A 15062-nucleotide genomic window follows, 5' to 3' on the forward strand; every position below is an offset into this window, starting at 1 on the left:
CAACATGTAGCTTCAACCTGGCATCCTTAGTTACCGCAAATAAAACACTTCTTAGTATTATATTATCAGTGTTCTGCATCTATGACCTCAGATACAGCTAGAGATGGGAGAGAAATTCATTTCAGTTTGCATTTAAAGGGAACCCACATAATTTGCACTTCGCAAAACAATGAACAAGCGGAAGAACAAGCAGCCTTTGAAATCTGCCTTTGAGGAGATAGCTATATATCGTATATATAAGGGCAAACTATATGGAATCATAGAATCATATAATTTTTGCATTGGGAGGTACCCCAGGGGCCATTTAGAGCAAGATGGTCAAGCAGCTCTTAATGCCAGAAAGGACTTCTGAATGTTTATTTGGAATCTGCTTTCTTGTAATTTGAATCTATCAGTTTGGATCCTACCTACTGAAGCAGTAGGTTAGATATTTGAAGATGGTTATCTTTACTTTTCTCAAGGAAAACATACCTAAGTGCCTCAAATATTCCTCATCAGGTTTGGTTTCCGGAGCAGGAGAAAACAAGCTTGCTCCATCCTCCATGTGACAGCCTTTCAGATATTTGAAGATGGCTATCACATCTCCTTTCAGTCTCCTCTTTACTAGGCTAAACATACCCAGCTCCCTCAACTGTCCCTTGTCAGCCTTGGTTTCCAGAACCTTTATCATCTTGGTTGCCCTCCTCTGCACACCTTCCAGTTTGCCAATATCCTTCTTCAAGTGTGACACCCAGAACTGGACACAGGACTCTTGGTGGGGTCTGACCAAGGCAGAAGAGAGCGGGACTATCACTTCCCTTGAATGGGACACTAGACTTCTCTTGATGCAGCCTAGAATTGCACTAGGTGGTGGCGTTGCTGTTATTTTTGCTGCTGCATCACACTGTTGACTCATGCTAAGCTTGTGGTCTACTAAGAAACTGTACGTAACCAAATGGGGCAAATGTGCTGGACAATTGTATTTCTTCATAAAGTTCCCAGGTGAGTTGTACACATACACTGTCAAAAGTCTAGGCTTAAAGCAATGGGCACCCAAGTGGTGGCTGCTGACACCCAGGGTGTCACTAGTGTCAACCATGGAGCCCATAAGGGATATTGTTTTTCCAATTCTGATGGTTTATATTGCTATGACATTTGTTTGCATAATGCACAAGAATATCTAAACTAGTAATTTTGGCAATGATTGGTGTTATTATAATTTTCCTTGTGTACTGTGTATTTTCTTCTTTGAGATATATGTAGTCAGTGGCACTTGATGAGGAAGTTGAAGGCTGCTTTTGTCCAAGAGAGAGATTGTTGTTATTACTAAATTTGTTCCCTGCATCACACCCTAAATTCCTGGGGTGCCGACTTGAATAAAATATGGGGGGCAGGTAAGCCCCACCCCACATAATTGGTCACAAGAAGTGGCGCATTCACAGCATTTGAATGGCAATGCCCATTGACCTGGGTGGGGGCCTGGACCCCACAAATATTTTTTGCTCAATCTAAGTTCTTGGCAGAGCTATGCACAGTTTCTGGTCCTGATTTATAAATCTGGATCAGACTCTATAGGATCCAAACCGAACCAAACCTGATTTGCCCTCCCCTGCATCCACATCCAGATCATAATAATGATCCAGAAAATATAGTTCCCCAGTCTGGAGCTGGTCAAGAATAAGAAAACAACACAGAGGAAACTGATGAGACACAAATTTATTCAAAGATCAAGATCAGAGGTCAGAGTGAATGATATCCCAGGACTACTCAAGGTCTAAGATATGGACACACACACACACACACACACACACACTATTTTCTTCCCCTTATTAGGCTTTCCTTGTTGTTCAGGTCAGACCTCAGCACAATGATGTAGCATTTAGGAAAAAAGATGCAACCCAGTAACCCAGCACTGGAGGACAAGATGGAGAAGACCTCCACGGCTACCATGTATTTCCCTTTGGTGCTCAGGTAGGTTGGAACAAAGGTCAGCCAAACACTGCAGAAAACCAACATGCTAAACGTGATAAATTTGGCCTCGTTAAAACTGTCAGGTAACTTTCTGGCCAGGAAAGCCACAAGGAAACTCACAATGGCCAGAAAACCCATATAGCCCAAAGCACAATAGAACATGGCAGCTGAACCCTCATTGCACTCCAGGATGATCTCACTCTTCAGTGACTGCGCGTCTGTATCTGGGAATGGAGGGGAAGCACTTAGCCAAAGGGTGCAAATGCCAGCTTGAAGGAAAGAGCAGGAAAAGACCACGCAATTGGCCAGCCCCTTCCCCACCCATCTCCTCATTCTGGATCCGGGCTTGGTTGCCATGAATGCTAGAACCACGGTGATGGTTTTGGCCAGAATACTGGAAAGGGCCACCGAGAAGACGATGCTGAAAGTCATTTGTCGGAAGAGGCAGGTCCCTTTTCCAGGCTGACCAATGAAGAGCAAGGAGCAGAGGAAGCAGAGAAGGAGGGAGAGGAGGAGGAGGTAGGTGAGGCTGCGGTTGTTGGCTTTGACGATGGGCGTGTCCTTGTGCTTCACAAAAGTCGCCAGCACGAAGGTGGTGATCAGGGAGAAAGCCAGAGCGGAGACAGCTAAGCTGAGCCCTAACTTTTCTTGGTAGGAGAGGTAGCTCAGCCCCCTTGGAACACACCCTGTTTGGGCCTGGTTTGGGTAGTTTTCTTCTGCACACTTGACACAGGCATCCATATCTGGAGGGTGGAGGAACAATTAAAAATGTCAAGATGATGACCTACATCTACATGAAAGAATCAGTTACGGCAGGCAGTGAAAGTGTTCTTGAAATTGTTTGACAAACTCCAAGAGATTGGACACCCATAATTTCAGGGAGAGAGTTTGAATGTTGCTGAGCTTGGTCTAGTACATGCATATCCTCTAACATTCCTCTGGTGAAAATAGGGATGTCCAGTTACATAAACATATTTTTATTATTTATACTTTGCCCTGCTGCTCTGGGTAGCTTCCAACAGATATAAAAACATAATAGAACATTAAGCATTCAGAAAACATTAAACATACAGGGTTGCCTTCAGATGGCTCAGGGGTCAGATTATTTTATAGCCGCTAACCTTTCCCCAATCAAACTAGGGAATTCCTAAGGAAAAGCAAGGCATTCTGGGATCAAATCAGAAACCAGGATGGCTTCTGTAAAACCAGGAATGTCCCTGGAAAATAAGGACACTTGGAGGGTCTAGTAGATGCAGATCTCATCTAAAACCAAGAATGCACTAGGAAGTTCCCTTATTCCCATAGTATATTCGTATCTGCTTGTTGTTATTGAAAATCTTCATAAATTAATTACAAAATAAAATGTATTCCAAAAGGGAAAAGAAAAGTTTGGTGACAATTTTGTGCTTGCTGTGCAGGGCTTCTTTTATTATTAGTTGTAGTAGCAGCAGCAGCAATAATCATAATAATAACAACAATAATTTTATTCTTCTACCGCCCATCTGGCTGGGTTTCCACAGTCACTCTGGGTGGCTTAGACCCTATATAAAAACACAACAAAACATCAAACATTAAAAAAGAGAATATCCTATACACACAACAAACAAACCAATAATAACTATAATAACAGTTTAGTTATACCCACATTAAAATGACAACCAACCCCAACTAAAGATCTAACCAACCCCAACCCCAACTCGACAAAAGCAAAACAGAGGAACCAAAATTAGAACCGTTTAAAACACTGTAAAACTAGGCTTGCCCTATTCTTTTTTGTTGAAGCTGTTGAGCCTCTGAGGAGTCTTTCAGGGCTCCCTAGGATAGCTGGACATGGACCTTTTAGAAGGGAGCGCTTTTCCTTCCAGCCTCTTGGCAGCAGCAAGGTCCCTTCTGCACTGACTTCCCTCTCTTCTTTATGGGAGCTTTGATGTTTGCCTTCCTTCTACATCCCTTCCCACGCAGCCATGCTTCCGGAAAACATCATGACACCCTCAGATGGGTTTGTTGGAGATAGCCTTTCATTCGCCAGGCAACTGTTCCTTTTGTTCAAATGTTTTTTGCATTCATAGAATCATAGAATCATAGAATCATAGAGTTGGAAGAGACCACAAGGGCCATCGAGTCCAACCCCCTGCCAAGCAGGAAACACCATCAGAGCACTCCTGACATATGGTTGTCAAGCCTCTGCTTAAAGACCTCCAAAGAAGGAGACTCCACCACACTCCTTGGCAGCAAATTCCACTGTCCAACAGCTCTTACTGTCAGGAAGTTCTTCCTAAGGTTTAGGTGGAATCTTCTTTCTTGTAGTTTGGATCCATTGCTCCGTGTCCGCTTCTCTGGAGCAGCAGAAAACAACCTTTCTCCCTCCTCTATGTGACATCCTTTTATATATTTGAACATGGCTATCATATCACCCCTTAACCTCCTCTTCTCCAGGCTAAACATGCCCAGCTCCCTTAGCTGTTCCTCATTAGGCATCGTTTCCAGGCCTTTGACCATTTTGGTTGCCCTCCTCTGGACACGTTCCAGTTTGTCAGTGTCCTTCTTGAACTGTGGTGCCCAGAACTGGACACAGTACTCCAGGTGAGGTCTGACCAGAGCAGAATACAGTGGCACTATTACTTCCCTTGAGCTAGATGCTATACTCCTATTGATGCAGCCCAGAATTGCATTGGCTTTTTTAGCTGCTGCGTCACACTGTTGGCTCATGTCAAGTTTGTGGTCAACCAAGACTCCTAGATCCTTTTCACATGTACGGCTCTCAAGCCAGGTGTCCCCCATCTTGTATTTGTGCCTCTCATTTTTTTGGCCCAAGTGCAATACTTTACATTTCTCCCTGTTAAAGTTCATCTTGTCTGTTTTGGCCCAGTTCTCTAATCTGTCAAGGTCATTTTGAAGTGTGATCCTTTCCTCTGGGGTGTTAGCCACCCCTCCCAGTTTGGTGTCATCTGCAAATTTGATCAGGATGCCCTTGAGTCCATCATCCAAGTCGTTGATAAAGATGTTGAATAAGACTGGGCCCAAGACAGAACCCTGTGGCACCCCACTAGTCACTCTTCTCCAGGATGAAGAGGAACCATTGATGAGCACTCTTTGGGTTCGGTCAGTCATCCAGTTACAAATCCACTGAGTGGAAGAAAGCAGAGGTGAAATATATATCTGAAGGAAATGGGAAGAAGGGGGCTGTGATGTATTTGGTTCTCTGTGTTTGCCTGAGCTTGAGCCCCTGTGTTCTGATTCGATACTTGATGTCCAATCGCAGAATGTTTCAGGATTTGGGCTACTGCCATTGGCCCTTAAACTCAAAGTTATGATGCGCAGCTTGGGAGTTTAGACAGCCAATTACATTGAGAGTGGGAGTGGCCTAGCTCTTCAGAAATGTATACAAGCAGTTGCTTTGCCCTTGTTGGCCAGTTCTGTTAGTTCAATAAAGGTTCTTGCTGCTATCACTGTGTCTCACTTCGTGGGAACCCAGCTACACTTCAAGGGCCTCCTAGCCACCTGAATCTATTTATGGCCTGAGGTCTCTGAATACGGAGACTGACAAAGGTTCAGTAAAGGGCTTTTCTTTAGGTGCGGAACTCCCAGAGAATGGATCCCACTTTTCCATTTTTAAAATATTCATCTGATTGATCACATGGCTGATGTGTGTGATTTAAATACCCCTTAATAGTCTGTTTTAAATTAAAAATATATTGTTATTTAATCCTGCCTTTCTTCCAATTATCTCAATGCAGCATATATCATTCCCCTCATTAGATCTTCACAATAATCCTGTTTGGTAAAATAGTGACTGGCATAAGGTCAAAATGTCCTTGTTTTTTTAAAAACAAAATTTTAAAAATAAAGTTGCTTGTTTAGTTTTCTTTAACATATGTATTGCAGAATGCACTCAAGGGGACATACATTTTCCAAAGAAAGGAGGAGCGAGTATATTACGCTAAGTGAGTGTCTTGATATCTCTGTCCATGTTGCCTCTTACCCTTCTGATTTGAGATCGTCCCTTCTGGACATGGAAAACAATCATAGCAGCAGAATTTCTCTCCCTCCTTCTTTTTCCTGCTGGAGCCAGGATAGCAGTTGTCATTGCACACAGAAACTGGCAGTCCCTGCACAGAAACACGGACAGGAGATTAGTAGGAATATATGAACCCTCATGATGAAGAGAGTGTGCATGGGCCACCTGGGTCTGTGGACATTTGTTAGATCCTAGATCAGCGTTTCTCAACCAGGGGCCATATAGCCCCCTGGAGGCCCCCAGGATATTCCAAAGGGGCCACAGGTGAAAACCGCATAAATAGGGGGCCTTGACAAGAAACTAGGGGGCCAAGTTTCAGTTGTGTAAATTATTTACTCTGCCTAACATGGAGTGGATTACTGTCATTATGCCCAGAATATGGAAATATCAAGCAGAGATAAAGTAATTAAACAAGAAAAGAGATAATGCGGGATTTGACCAAAACAAATTCTGGAAAAAGGAAGAAACTTTCAAAAGTGTTGAAACTTGTTTGCCTCTCTGTCATTCAGTCTCCATTCTCCAGATGTTGGCAGATTATACTACGCCTCCCATCATCCTTGATCATTGGCTATCCTGCCTGATAATGATGGGAGACATAGTCCAACAACATTAGGGGACTCAGCATTGATTTTATTTTTTTTACAATATCTGGGATGGATCTACACTCATGATTTATAAGATTAAGAAAGGGTTAATGAAAGATTTTCAAAACGTAAGAGCCACATTACGTTTAGCTTAGAACGTTGATCATGCATTATTAAAATGGGACACCAGATGGTGCTGCAGAGCAACCAGTAACCAGGCAGTGAGGGGAACTGCTGTTTTGGAAGTAATTAACTTTTTTTAAGCAATTATGTTTTAGAACGATATAGTCAAAATCATTCTAATGACATTAAAAAGGTCAGTGTACATCCAGGTCTGGTCTCAGACTGCTACATCTCACCTGATTAAAGCTTTTATGCCACACAATCTGATCATCATGAATGGTTAACTCTTTGCCGAAAGGAGCCTGAGGGTTCAGTTTTCCAACTTTGGCTCTAATCACTGAACCATTGGGGTAAATCCTCCAGTTTGTAACATCGAAACCTACAACTAATTCTGCATTTTCATTAAAGTATACAGTATCTCCAGCACTGTTGTTGAATACAATGCTCCGTAGAAATTGATGGACCTGGATTGAAGAAAAAACAGTCTATGGTAGAAAATCTTAAATTAACTGGAGATTTAAACACCCATTGGATAGAGAATTTACTTTTATCTCAGAGCCAAATTGATCTGGGGGAAGAATCAACTCGGTATGGATATCTAATCAGTATGGATATCTAATGAACTAACATTAAGAACTAAAAAAGTGGAACTACAACCTAGGACACTCTTGGAGTATAATTCATTACTGTTGGAATTAAGAAGAGAAGAAAACTCACCTTTCAGATGGAGACTAAACGAAAGCTTATTAGACAATAAAAATTACCTTGCAGAAAGCAGGGAAAAACCCTGAGAGATTATTTTGAACTAAATTTGAAGCAATGTATGGATATAAATTGTTTGGGGCACAATTAAAGCAGTAATGAGAGGTTTTTTTATACAACAAAATACTCTGCAAAAAAAAGAGAGAGAAGAGAGAAGAAAAAGAAAGAGTTACTCGATGAACTGATTAAACACGAAAAACAAATAATTAAAAAACCAGGAAATGAATCAACAAAACAGAATATAAAGATGTTACAAACCTAATTTTCAATGTTGGTAAATCAAGAAATTGAATGGAAAATAAAATTGATAAAACACAAATTTTGAGTTTGCAAACAAATGAGGAAAATTGCTAGCATAGCAGTTTTTTTTAAAAAAGCAAGGAAGTTGGATTGGAAAATGAAGATAAAATTGATCCATATTTAAAGTAGAATGTCCTAAAAAGATTCCAAAAGAAAAGATAAATCTTTTAAATGCACCAATAATGATGATGGAACTGCAACAAGCAACAGGGCAAGCTAAAACAGAGAAATTGCCACAACCAGATGGACTTTCAGCTAAACATTACAAAAAACTGCAAAATCAGTTGGCACAACCATTGAAAGATGTAATGAATAAGATAATGAATTTGAGTCAATTGTCAGATTCTTGCTTATATTACATTAATTCCAAAACAGGTTTCAGATTTACTTTTAGTTAAAAATTACAGGCCGATCTCACTATTGAATAATGACTACAAATTATTTGCCAATATTTTGGCAAACCATTTGAAAACAGTATTAAAAGAAACAGTCCACCAAGATCAAGCTGGCTTTCTACCTGGCTGCCAGATGAAAGATAATACAAGGAATATAATAGACATAAAAGAATATCTGGAGGCCAGGAATGAAAAGCAAGTGGCTTTGATGTTTATTGATGCAGAGAAGGCCTTTGATAATTTTTCTTGGATTATTATGAAAAAGACAATAGAAATGATGGAATTTGGAGAGCCATTCCTTAGAGGAATTGATGCCATATATTCTGAGCAGAAAGCCATTCTGATTGTGAATAATGTAGTAACTGAAAAATGTGGAATTACAAAGGGAACAAGACAGAGTTGTCCCATGTCACCATATTGCTTATACTAGTCTAAGAGATCCTGGCGAGAAATTATGGTGGGGAGTAAAGCATATAAACTGAAAGCTTTTGTGGACAACCTTGTGATAACAGTTGAAGAAGCCCTGGTCAACATACCAAGGCTGTTAGATAAGATTCAGAAAATTGGGCAAGTAGCTAGTTTTATGAATTCAGTTTGTTTGTTTGTTTGTCTGTCTGTCTGTCTGTTTATCATTCTTTCTTTCATCTAACTATCATCTATCTCTCTATCTATCATCTATATCAATCAATCAATCAATCAATCATCTATCTATCATCTATCTATCATCTATCTATCTATCTATCTATCTATCTATCATCTATCATCTATCATCTATCATCTATCATCTATCATCTATCATCTATCATCTATCATCTATCATCTATCATCTATCATCTATCTATCTCTATCTATCTATCTATCTATCTATCTATCTATCTATCTATCTATCTATCTATCTCTATCATCTATCTATCATCTATCTATCTATCTATCTATCTATCTATCTATCTATCTATCTATCTATCATCTATCTATCATCTATCTATATATCATCTATCATCATCTATCATCATCTATCTAGTAAAAAAAAGGCAAAGGAAATTGAAAAACTGCAACAGTTGGTAATGATAAGCATCCTAGCTGACCTCAAAGGACACATCATTGTTCCTTAAAATCCTATTCCCTTTGTTTCTGTTTTGTCCTCTAGATAGATGGCAAGAGAGTTCCCCCTGCGATGCAAGAATCTCAGCTCAAGCTTCCATGACAGCTCTTCATGTTGGAAAGTTCTTCCTGACAAGTATAATACAGTGATACAGTGATTAAGGATAAGAATAAAAACAACAACATGGGAGTGTTGGGAAGTGAATATATATATATATATATATATATATATATATATATATATATATTTGCTTTCGTAGATTTTCACGGGTACAGGAATGCAGGTTTTGGTGTCTTCGGGTGTCTTCCCGTGTAAGAGTTGGGGTGTCTAGGCGACGTTTCGACGAGGTCTCACTCGTCATCTTCAGGCTGGTGCTTTCGGCTTCTTGTTACTAGAACAGAGCAGGATCTCAGTGTTTGAGTTCCTATAAATACTGTTGAGGGGGTGTGGTGTATAGCCTCCAACGTTCTGGGCAGAGAGGAAGTTCCCAGGTTAGTGTGCCTTTTCTTCTTTTGTTCATTAATTACTTGAGGGAAATCACTCAAGATATCCCTCAAGTAATTAATGAACAAAAGAAGAAAAGGCACACTAACCTGGGAACTTCCTCTCTGCCCAGAACGTTGGAGGCTATACACCACACCCCCTCAACAGTATTTATAGGAACTCAAACACTGAGATCCTGCTCTGTTCTAGTAACAAGAAGCCGAAAGCACCAGCCTGAAGATGACGAGTGAGACCTCGTCGAAACGTCGCCTAGACACCCCAACTCTTACACGGGAAGACACCCGAAGACACCAAAACCTGCATATATATATATATATATATATATATATGAAGTAAATTGATTTAACATTTTTGAAAAACCCAATAAATACTACTACTACTACTATGTTCTGCTGTTCATTCAGAATCTCCTTTCTTGTAACTTGACACCTTTGGTTTCAGTCCTACTCTCCAGAGCAGGAGAACACAAATCTACTCCATCTTCCATGGGACAGCCCTTGAGATACCTGAAGATAGCTATCACATCTCCTCTCACTCTTCTCTTATCCAGGCTAAACATACGCAACTCCCTCGACTGTTCCTTGTCAGGCTTCATTTCCAGAGCCTTGATCATCTTGGGCTCCCTCCTCTGCAGGCAACCCACTATCTGCTGACAGGAATGGCAAAGAGCCAAATCTGAAAACCAGCCCTCTTTACTCCACTTCTTCTCTCCACCGTAGCACCTCTCCTCTCCTCCTTCCACCCAATACACAGATCTGGACTGTGGGGTGCCCCACAAGACGAATGCCTCGCAAGACGAAAAACTTGCTAGATGAAAGGGTTTTGCGTTTTTTGAGTCGTTCCGCAAGACGGATTTCCCTATGGGCTTGTTTCGCAAGACGAAACGTCTTGCGAGTTCTTACGAGTTTGTTTCCTTTTTCTTAAAGCCGCTAAGCCGTTAATAGCCGCTAAGCCGCTAAGCCATTAATAGCCACTAAGCCGCTAAGCCGTTAATAGCCACTAAGCCGCTAAGCCGCTAATAGCCGTGCTTTGCAAGAAGAAAAAACCGCAAGATGAAGAGACTCACGGAACGCATTAATTTCGTCTTGCGAGGCACCACTGTACCTAAAAAATTATCTGATTTTATTACCTGCCATGGTTCCACATTCTGAAATACTGTTTTTCGTCCATCTTCCAATCTTCTATGCATGGATTTGAACTGGAATATAGCATTCAGAGCATGTGCCACAGCATAGATAGCATTGTAGACATTGTAGCTGTGGCCAGTCATTTTCATTTCAAACAAACCTCCAGGAAGACTCTCCAGATTCTCTTCCCCAGTGCAGGTTTTATTCTCCTCTCCTTCCCACTCCTTGGACGTTGTTAGCAAACAGTCAAAAGCCTGTTCCCAGAAGTCTTGAATAAAGCCATCTCTTTTGAACCACGAAGGTCTTACCATCTGAAGGAACTTTTGGAAACCCTCAGGCTGATTTGAGTGAACTGTGAAAGATATGGAGCCATGGAAGGTTTGTAAATCCCAATTCTTTTGAATAGAGTGTGATGCAAAATCCCAGTGAGATGTAACAATCCAGACTTTGCCCCGAAATGGCAATTCCAAGAATGGTGCTACAAAAATGAGCATTCTCAAAACCTGAAAGGATGGAGGTTCTCCATATACAAAAAACACACTGGCTTTTTCCTTGAAGACAGTTGAATAGTATTCTACACGTTGTAAAACATATTTTATCATCTCATCCACATAATTCCATTTTGGTATTCTTATGATGAAGGCATAACAGATGCCGTTTTCATCAAGCATTGGGGCCATTGTCTGCAAAAACCGGTCCCCTTTGTCATCATCCACAGCCCAGAGCCCAATCCATGTCCATCCAAAATGTTTGAGTAACTGCACAACCCCGATGTGCTGTTGGGCTTCATTTGGGACCATCTGGTACAAAAAGGGGAATAAAGTGTTGGCATGTTGTATTGGCAAAAATGATCCATAAGTGAGCTGAAATAAAATGCACAAGTATTCTTCACGTGGTCTTCTCTGTTTTGCCACCAAACCATTTAGCCACTGGCATGTCGCCCCCAGAAGTTTATATGCAATAGAACAAATGTTCCAGAGCATGACCAGACCCAACTCCGGCAGTCAGAGCAGAAACAGGGAATTGGTGAGCTGAGCCAGAGGGTTGGAAATGAAAGATCTCAGTACAGAGCTGTTAACTTAGGTAGTGTCCAGAGCAGACCGAGGAGATCACATCTACAATAAGAGCAAAGTCCCCACCCACCATCTCTTGAGACACTTTTTTTGTCATGCTCCGGGGTAGACACTTCCCTGCCTTCCTCGCTTGATACTACCTTCTGGTAGCAAGGAGATTTGGCTTCCCACAGATTTGGCTACAGTAGGAATAGGGCTCCCTGCTATGTCTCTGCTCATTTAGTGCCCAGGGTTTTCATTATGCTGGTTTGCTTCATGTAGATACTTCAGCTTGGCCCTTAGTGGGTACGATGGCCATGGATGTTGTTGAGCTATATGTCACCTATCATAGCTACAGGGGTGGTATGGGCTTTAAAATGGAAAGTTACTTTTCTCATTTCCTGGAAAGAATGGTTTGAAGAAATTTTGGGATTTGATAAGAATGGTTAAAAAAAACACAACATTTTATTTTATCTCAAAAGTGGCAATTAATATAGAAATAGATGCTGGCAAAACTGGAGGTCCTTTATACAATATTGCCATGAAAATAATTATCTCCTGAAAGAGTACATTTTTAATTTTTTTCTGAATAAATATTATACTTACATTTACTTATGTAACATTGTGATACAAAGTTATTTTGGGGGTAGTTTTGTTGATTATTGATAATAATTCTTAAATAAATAAGCTTTTTTTAAAAAAAATGTTTTAAAAGTTCTTCTCTAACTTTGTTTTTTAATGCCAGTGCAGGGCACAGAATAATAATAATAAACCCCCATCACTTAAATATGCTAGAAAGGGCACAGATAGTTCCAATATACAACAATCATCTTGGATAGGATGGGAACTGCAAACACGGAGAGAGTGAGCTGAGCAGAGCTATGAGGTTCACGTCAAAGATTGAAAAACCTGAAGAGAACTCTGGAGTGAGAAGTTTATTGAAAGATCAGTATTGAAGACTGTTCACAAGCTCTTGCCTGTGAGGCATGAGATCGGCTTCTGCAAAAAAAAGTGTGCAACTTCCTCAAACCTCCCTCTTCTGATTGATTTTAAGAAGTTTTCCATCTCTAGCTGCCACTATCCAACTTTAGGTCCATGAGACAAAGGGGGAAATTGGGGGATAAGACAAGGCTTTAATATTGGGAAGGAGGTGATTAGTGGGCCAAGTGAGTCATTGATGTGAAGAGGGACTTGAGGTGGTCTTAGGACCATTGCTGATTCCTCCAGATATTTGGTTGTCCTGCGTTTCTCTACAGGGGCCCACATCTTTCCCTCAGGAGACTTCTCCCCAGCCTTTGTGTCCCACAGCATCCTGAGTGTTCCCAGCTCTGGAGTAAATCATGGATAAAAATGTTGATCTGAGAAATGACAAAGCCCTGTGCCACTTCACTCCAAATTTATCTCAAGTCTGATTTATCTCCAGGATCAGCCCTGTTTACAAAGAGCTGTGAATAAACCTGATAAGATTATCACTTGGACTGCATTTAACCAGTTGGCTATCCAAAATATCGCAGGCCATGTTTTCGAAATCATGATATTGTGCCACAACTCTGAACTATCTGTACTTGCATGCACGCAGCTTACCTGTGGAGTCTTGTAGATGGCTGAAATGACGGCCACGTTGGCAGAGATTTCAGAGATGCATCCTCCAATGAGAGCTATCAGGTTGTTGTGGTTGTGACACTTGAAGTTGGGGACAAAGCGACGTTGTGCAGAAAAGAGGCTGAGGGTGGCCTTATAGGTCGTCTTTGCAGTGTAGTAGCTATTGAGGGTGTGAAATCCCAGAGAGAAATTTGAGAAAATGTTGGTATTTTCATTTATCTCTTTGATAGCAAATGCTAAGGCCAGGATGTGCTGGTAGTTCTTTGGCACTGAACTGTAATAAAAGTAGTAGATGACACAACTACTGAGAGAAGCAAGAAAAATATGTGTGTCCTCTTCATCTCTCAGCTCATCTTTCAGTTATTACAATAAAACAATAAATAAGATGAAATTGCATCAAGTAAGTAAGAAGGGATTATTTATTATCTGGATATAGCAAGGTAACGGAAGAGTGTCTCCCACTTAGTGATGAAATCAGAGAAGACAGCAAGTGAGAGGTACAACTGGAAGCCTCTTCTTAGTCTATATATTTGCAAACAGTGTAATACAATATGACCAATTTTCTTATGACCAGTTTAAAAATTACACGCACCCCCCCCAATATATTACCTCTACCTATTTAAATGCACCAGAAGAGGCATCCGGAGAATATTTCCAAATACTCCTCTCATACATATACTCTCATCAGATTTGATTGTGGGTCCAATGTATTTACGGTTGCAGCAATCAAGTGGAACTGGTCATATGTAATCTGGAGTGGGATGAAGGAAGGGCAGGATGAAATCAAGAGGAAGGATGGAATAGGGTGGTATGCCTAGACCAAAATAATATGAAATGATACAATGGGATGGGATACAGATGAAGGCCAAGGATGGTAGGGAACAAAGAGTAAGAAGAAGTAGTGTGGAGAAAAACAAATACATGCAAATTCCTCCACCTAGAGTCTGCGAAAGCCCAATGGAAGTACTGAAGAACCTTACACTTCAATGACACTTGTGTGAGAAAACTTACTAATGCTTTATGCTAACAGTATAATGCGGAAGGCTAAATAGATATGAACAAGCTTCTGACACGACACTTTTCTCACTCCAAAAATGAACCTTTTCCTTAAAGACGTATTCCCAGTAATTATATTCTGAACATACGTTGCAACAAGTGTGTGTGTGTGTGTGTGTGTGTGTGTGTGTTTATGAGAGGGAGAGAGAGAGAGAGAGAGAGAGAGAGAGAGAGAGAGAGAGAGACTTACATTGGCTCATCAATCACAATCTGTGTTGGCTGTTCCATGAAAGAGAGGAGATTGTAGAGCAAGAAGACCTGAGAAACAATTTCACTGATGACCAGGTCTCCCGGCAGGTAAAACTCATGAGGAATAGGGAGGGGATCGTCACGTATGCTGCAATTCATGGAATATGCCTGGCAAACACTATGACACAGCAGCATAAGAAGCAACATCACAACCAGCAGGATCCTTCTGTGGAAAGGGTCTTCCCACGAAAAGCAGCTTCCCATGTTTCCCTCTGCAGAATTGCATGTGGCTTTGACC

General features: G+C 40.9%; 2 protein-coding genes across 2 annotated transcripts in view; both read right to left on the reverse strand.

Annotated features, from left to right (window-relative positions):
• Window positions 1-15062, reverse strand: part of LOC308573380 (vomeronasal type-2 receptor 116-like) — a 296755-nt gene that overhangs the window by 124491 nt on the left and 157202 nt on the right. The window lies entirely within an intron of this gene.
• LOC308572858 (vomeronasal type-2 receptor 26-like) lies at window positions 1676-14923 on the reverse strand (the record flags this gene model as incomplete). Its single annotated transcript, XM_081169288.1, has 4 exons — window positions 1676-2693; window positions 5933-6059; window positions 13502-13820; window positions 14766-14923. The coding sequence occupies 4 exons, from the start codon at window positions 14921-14923 to the stop codon at window positions 1792-1794; spliced, it is 1506 nt and encodes a 501-aa protein (XP_081025414.1). The 3' UTR covers window positions 1676-1791.

Source organism: Podarcis bocagei, assembly GCF_964188305.1.
Source record: "Podarcis bocagei genome assembly, chromosome: 14".
NCBI classification, from domain to species: Eukaryota; Metazoa; Chordata; class Lepidosauria; order Squamata; family Lacertidae; genus Podarcis; species Podarcis bocagei.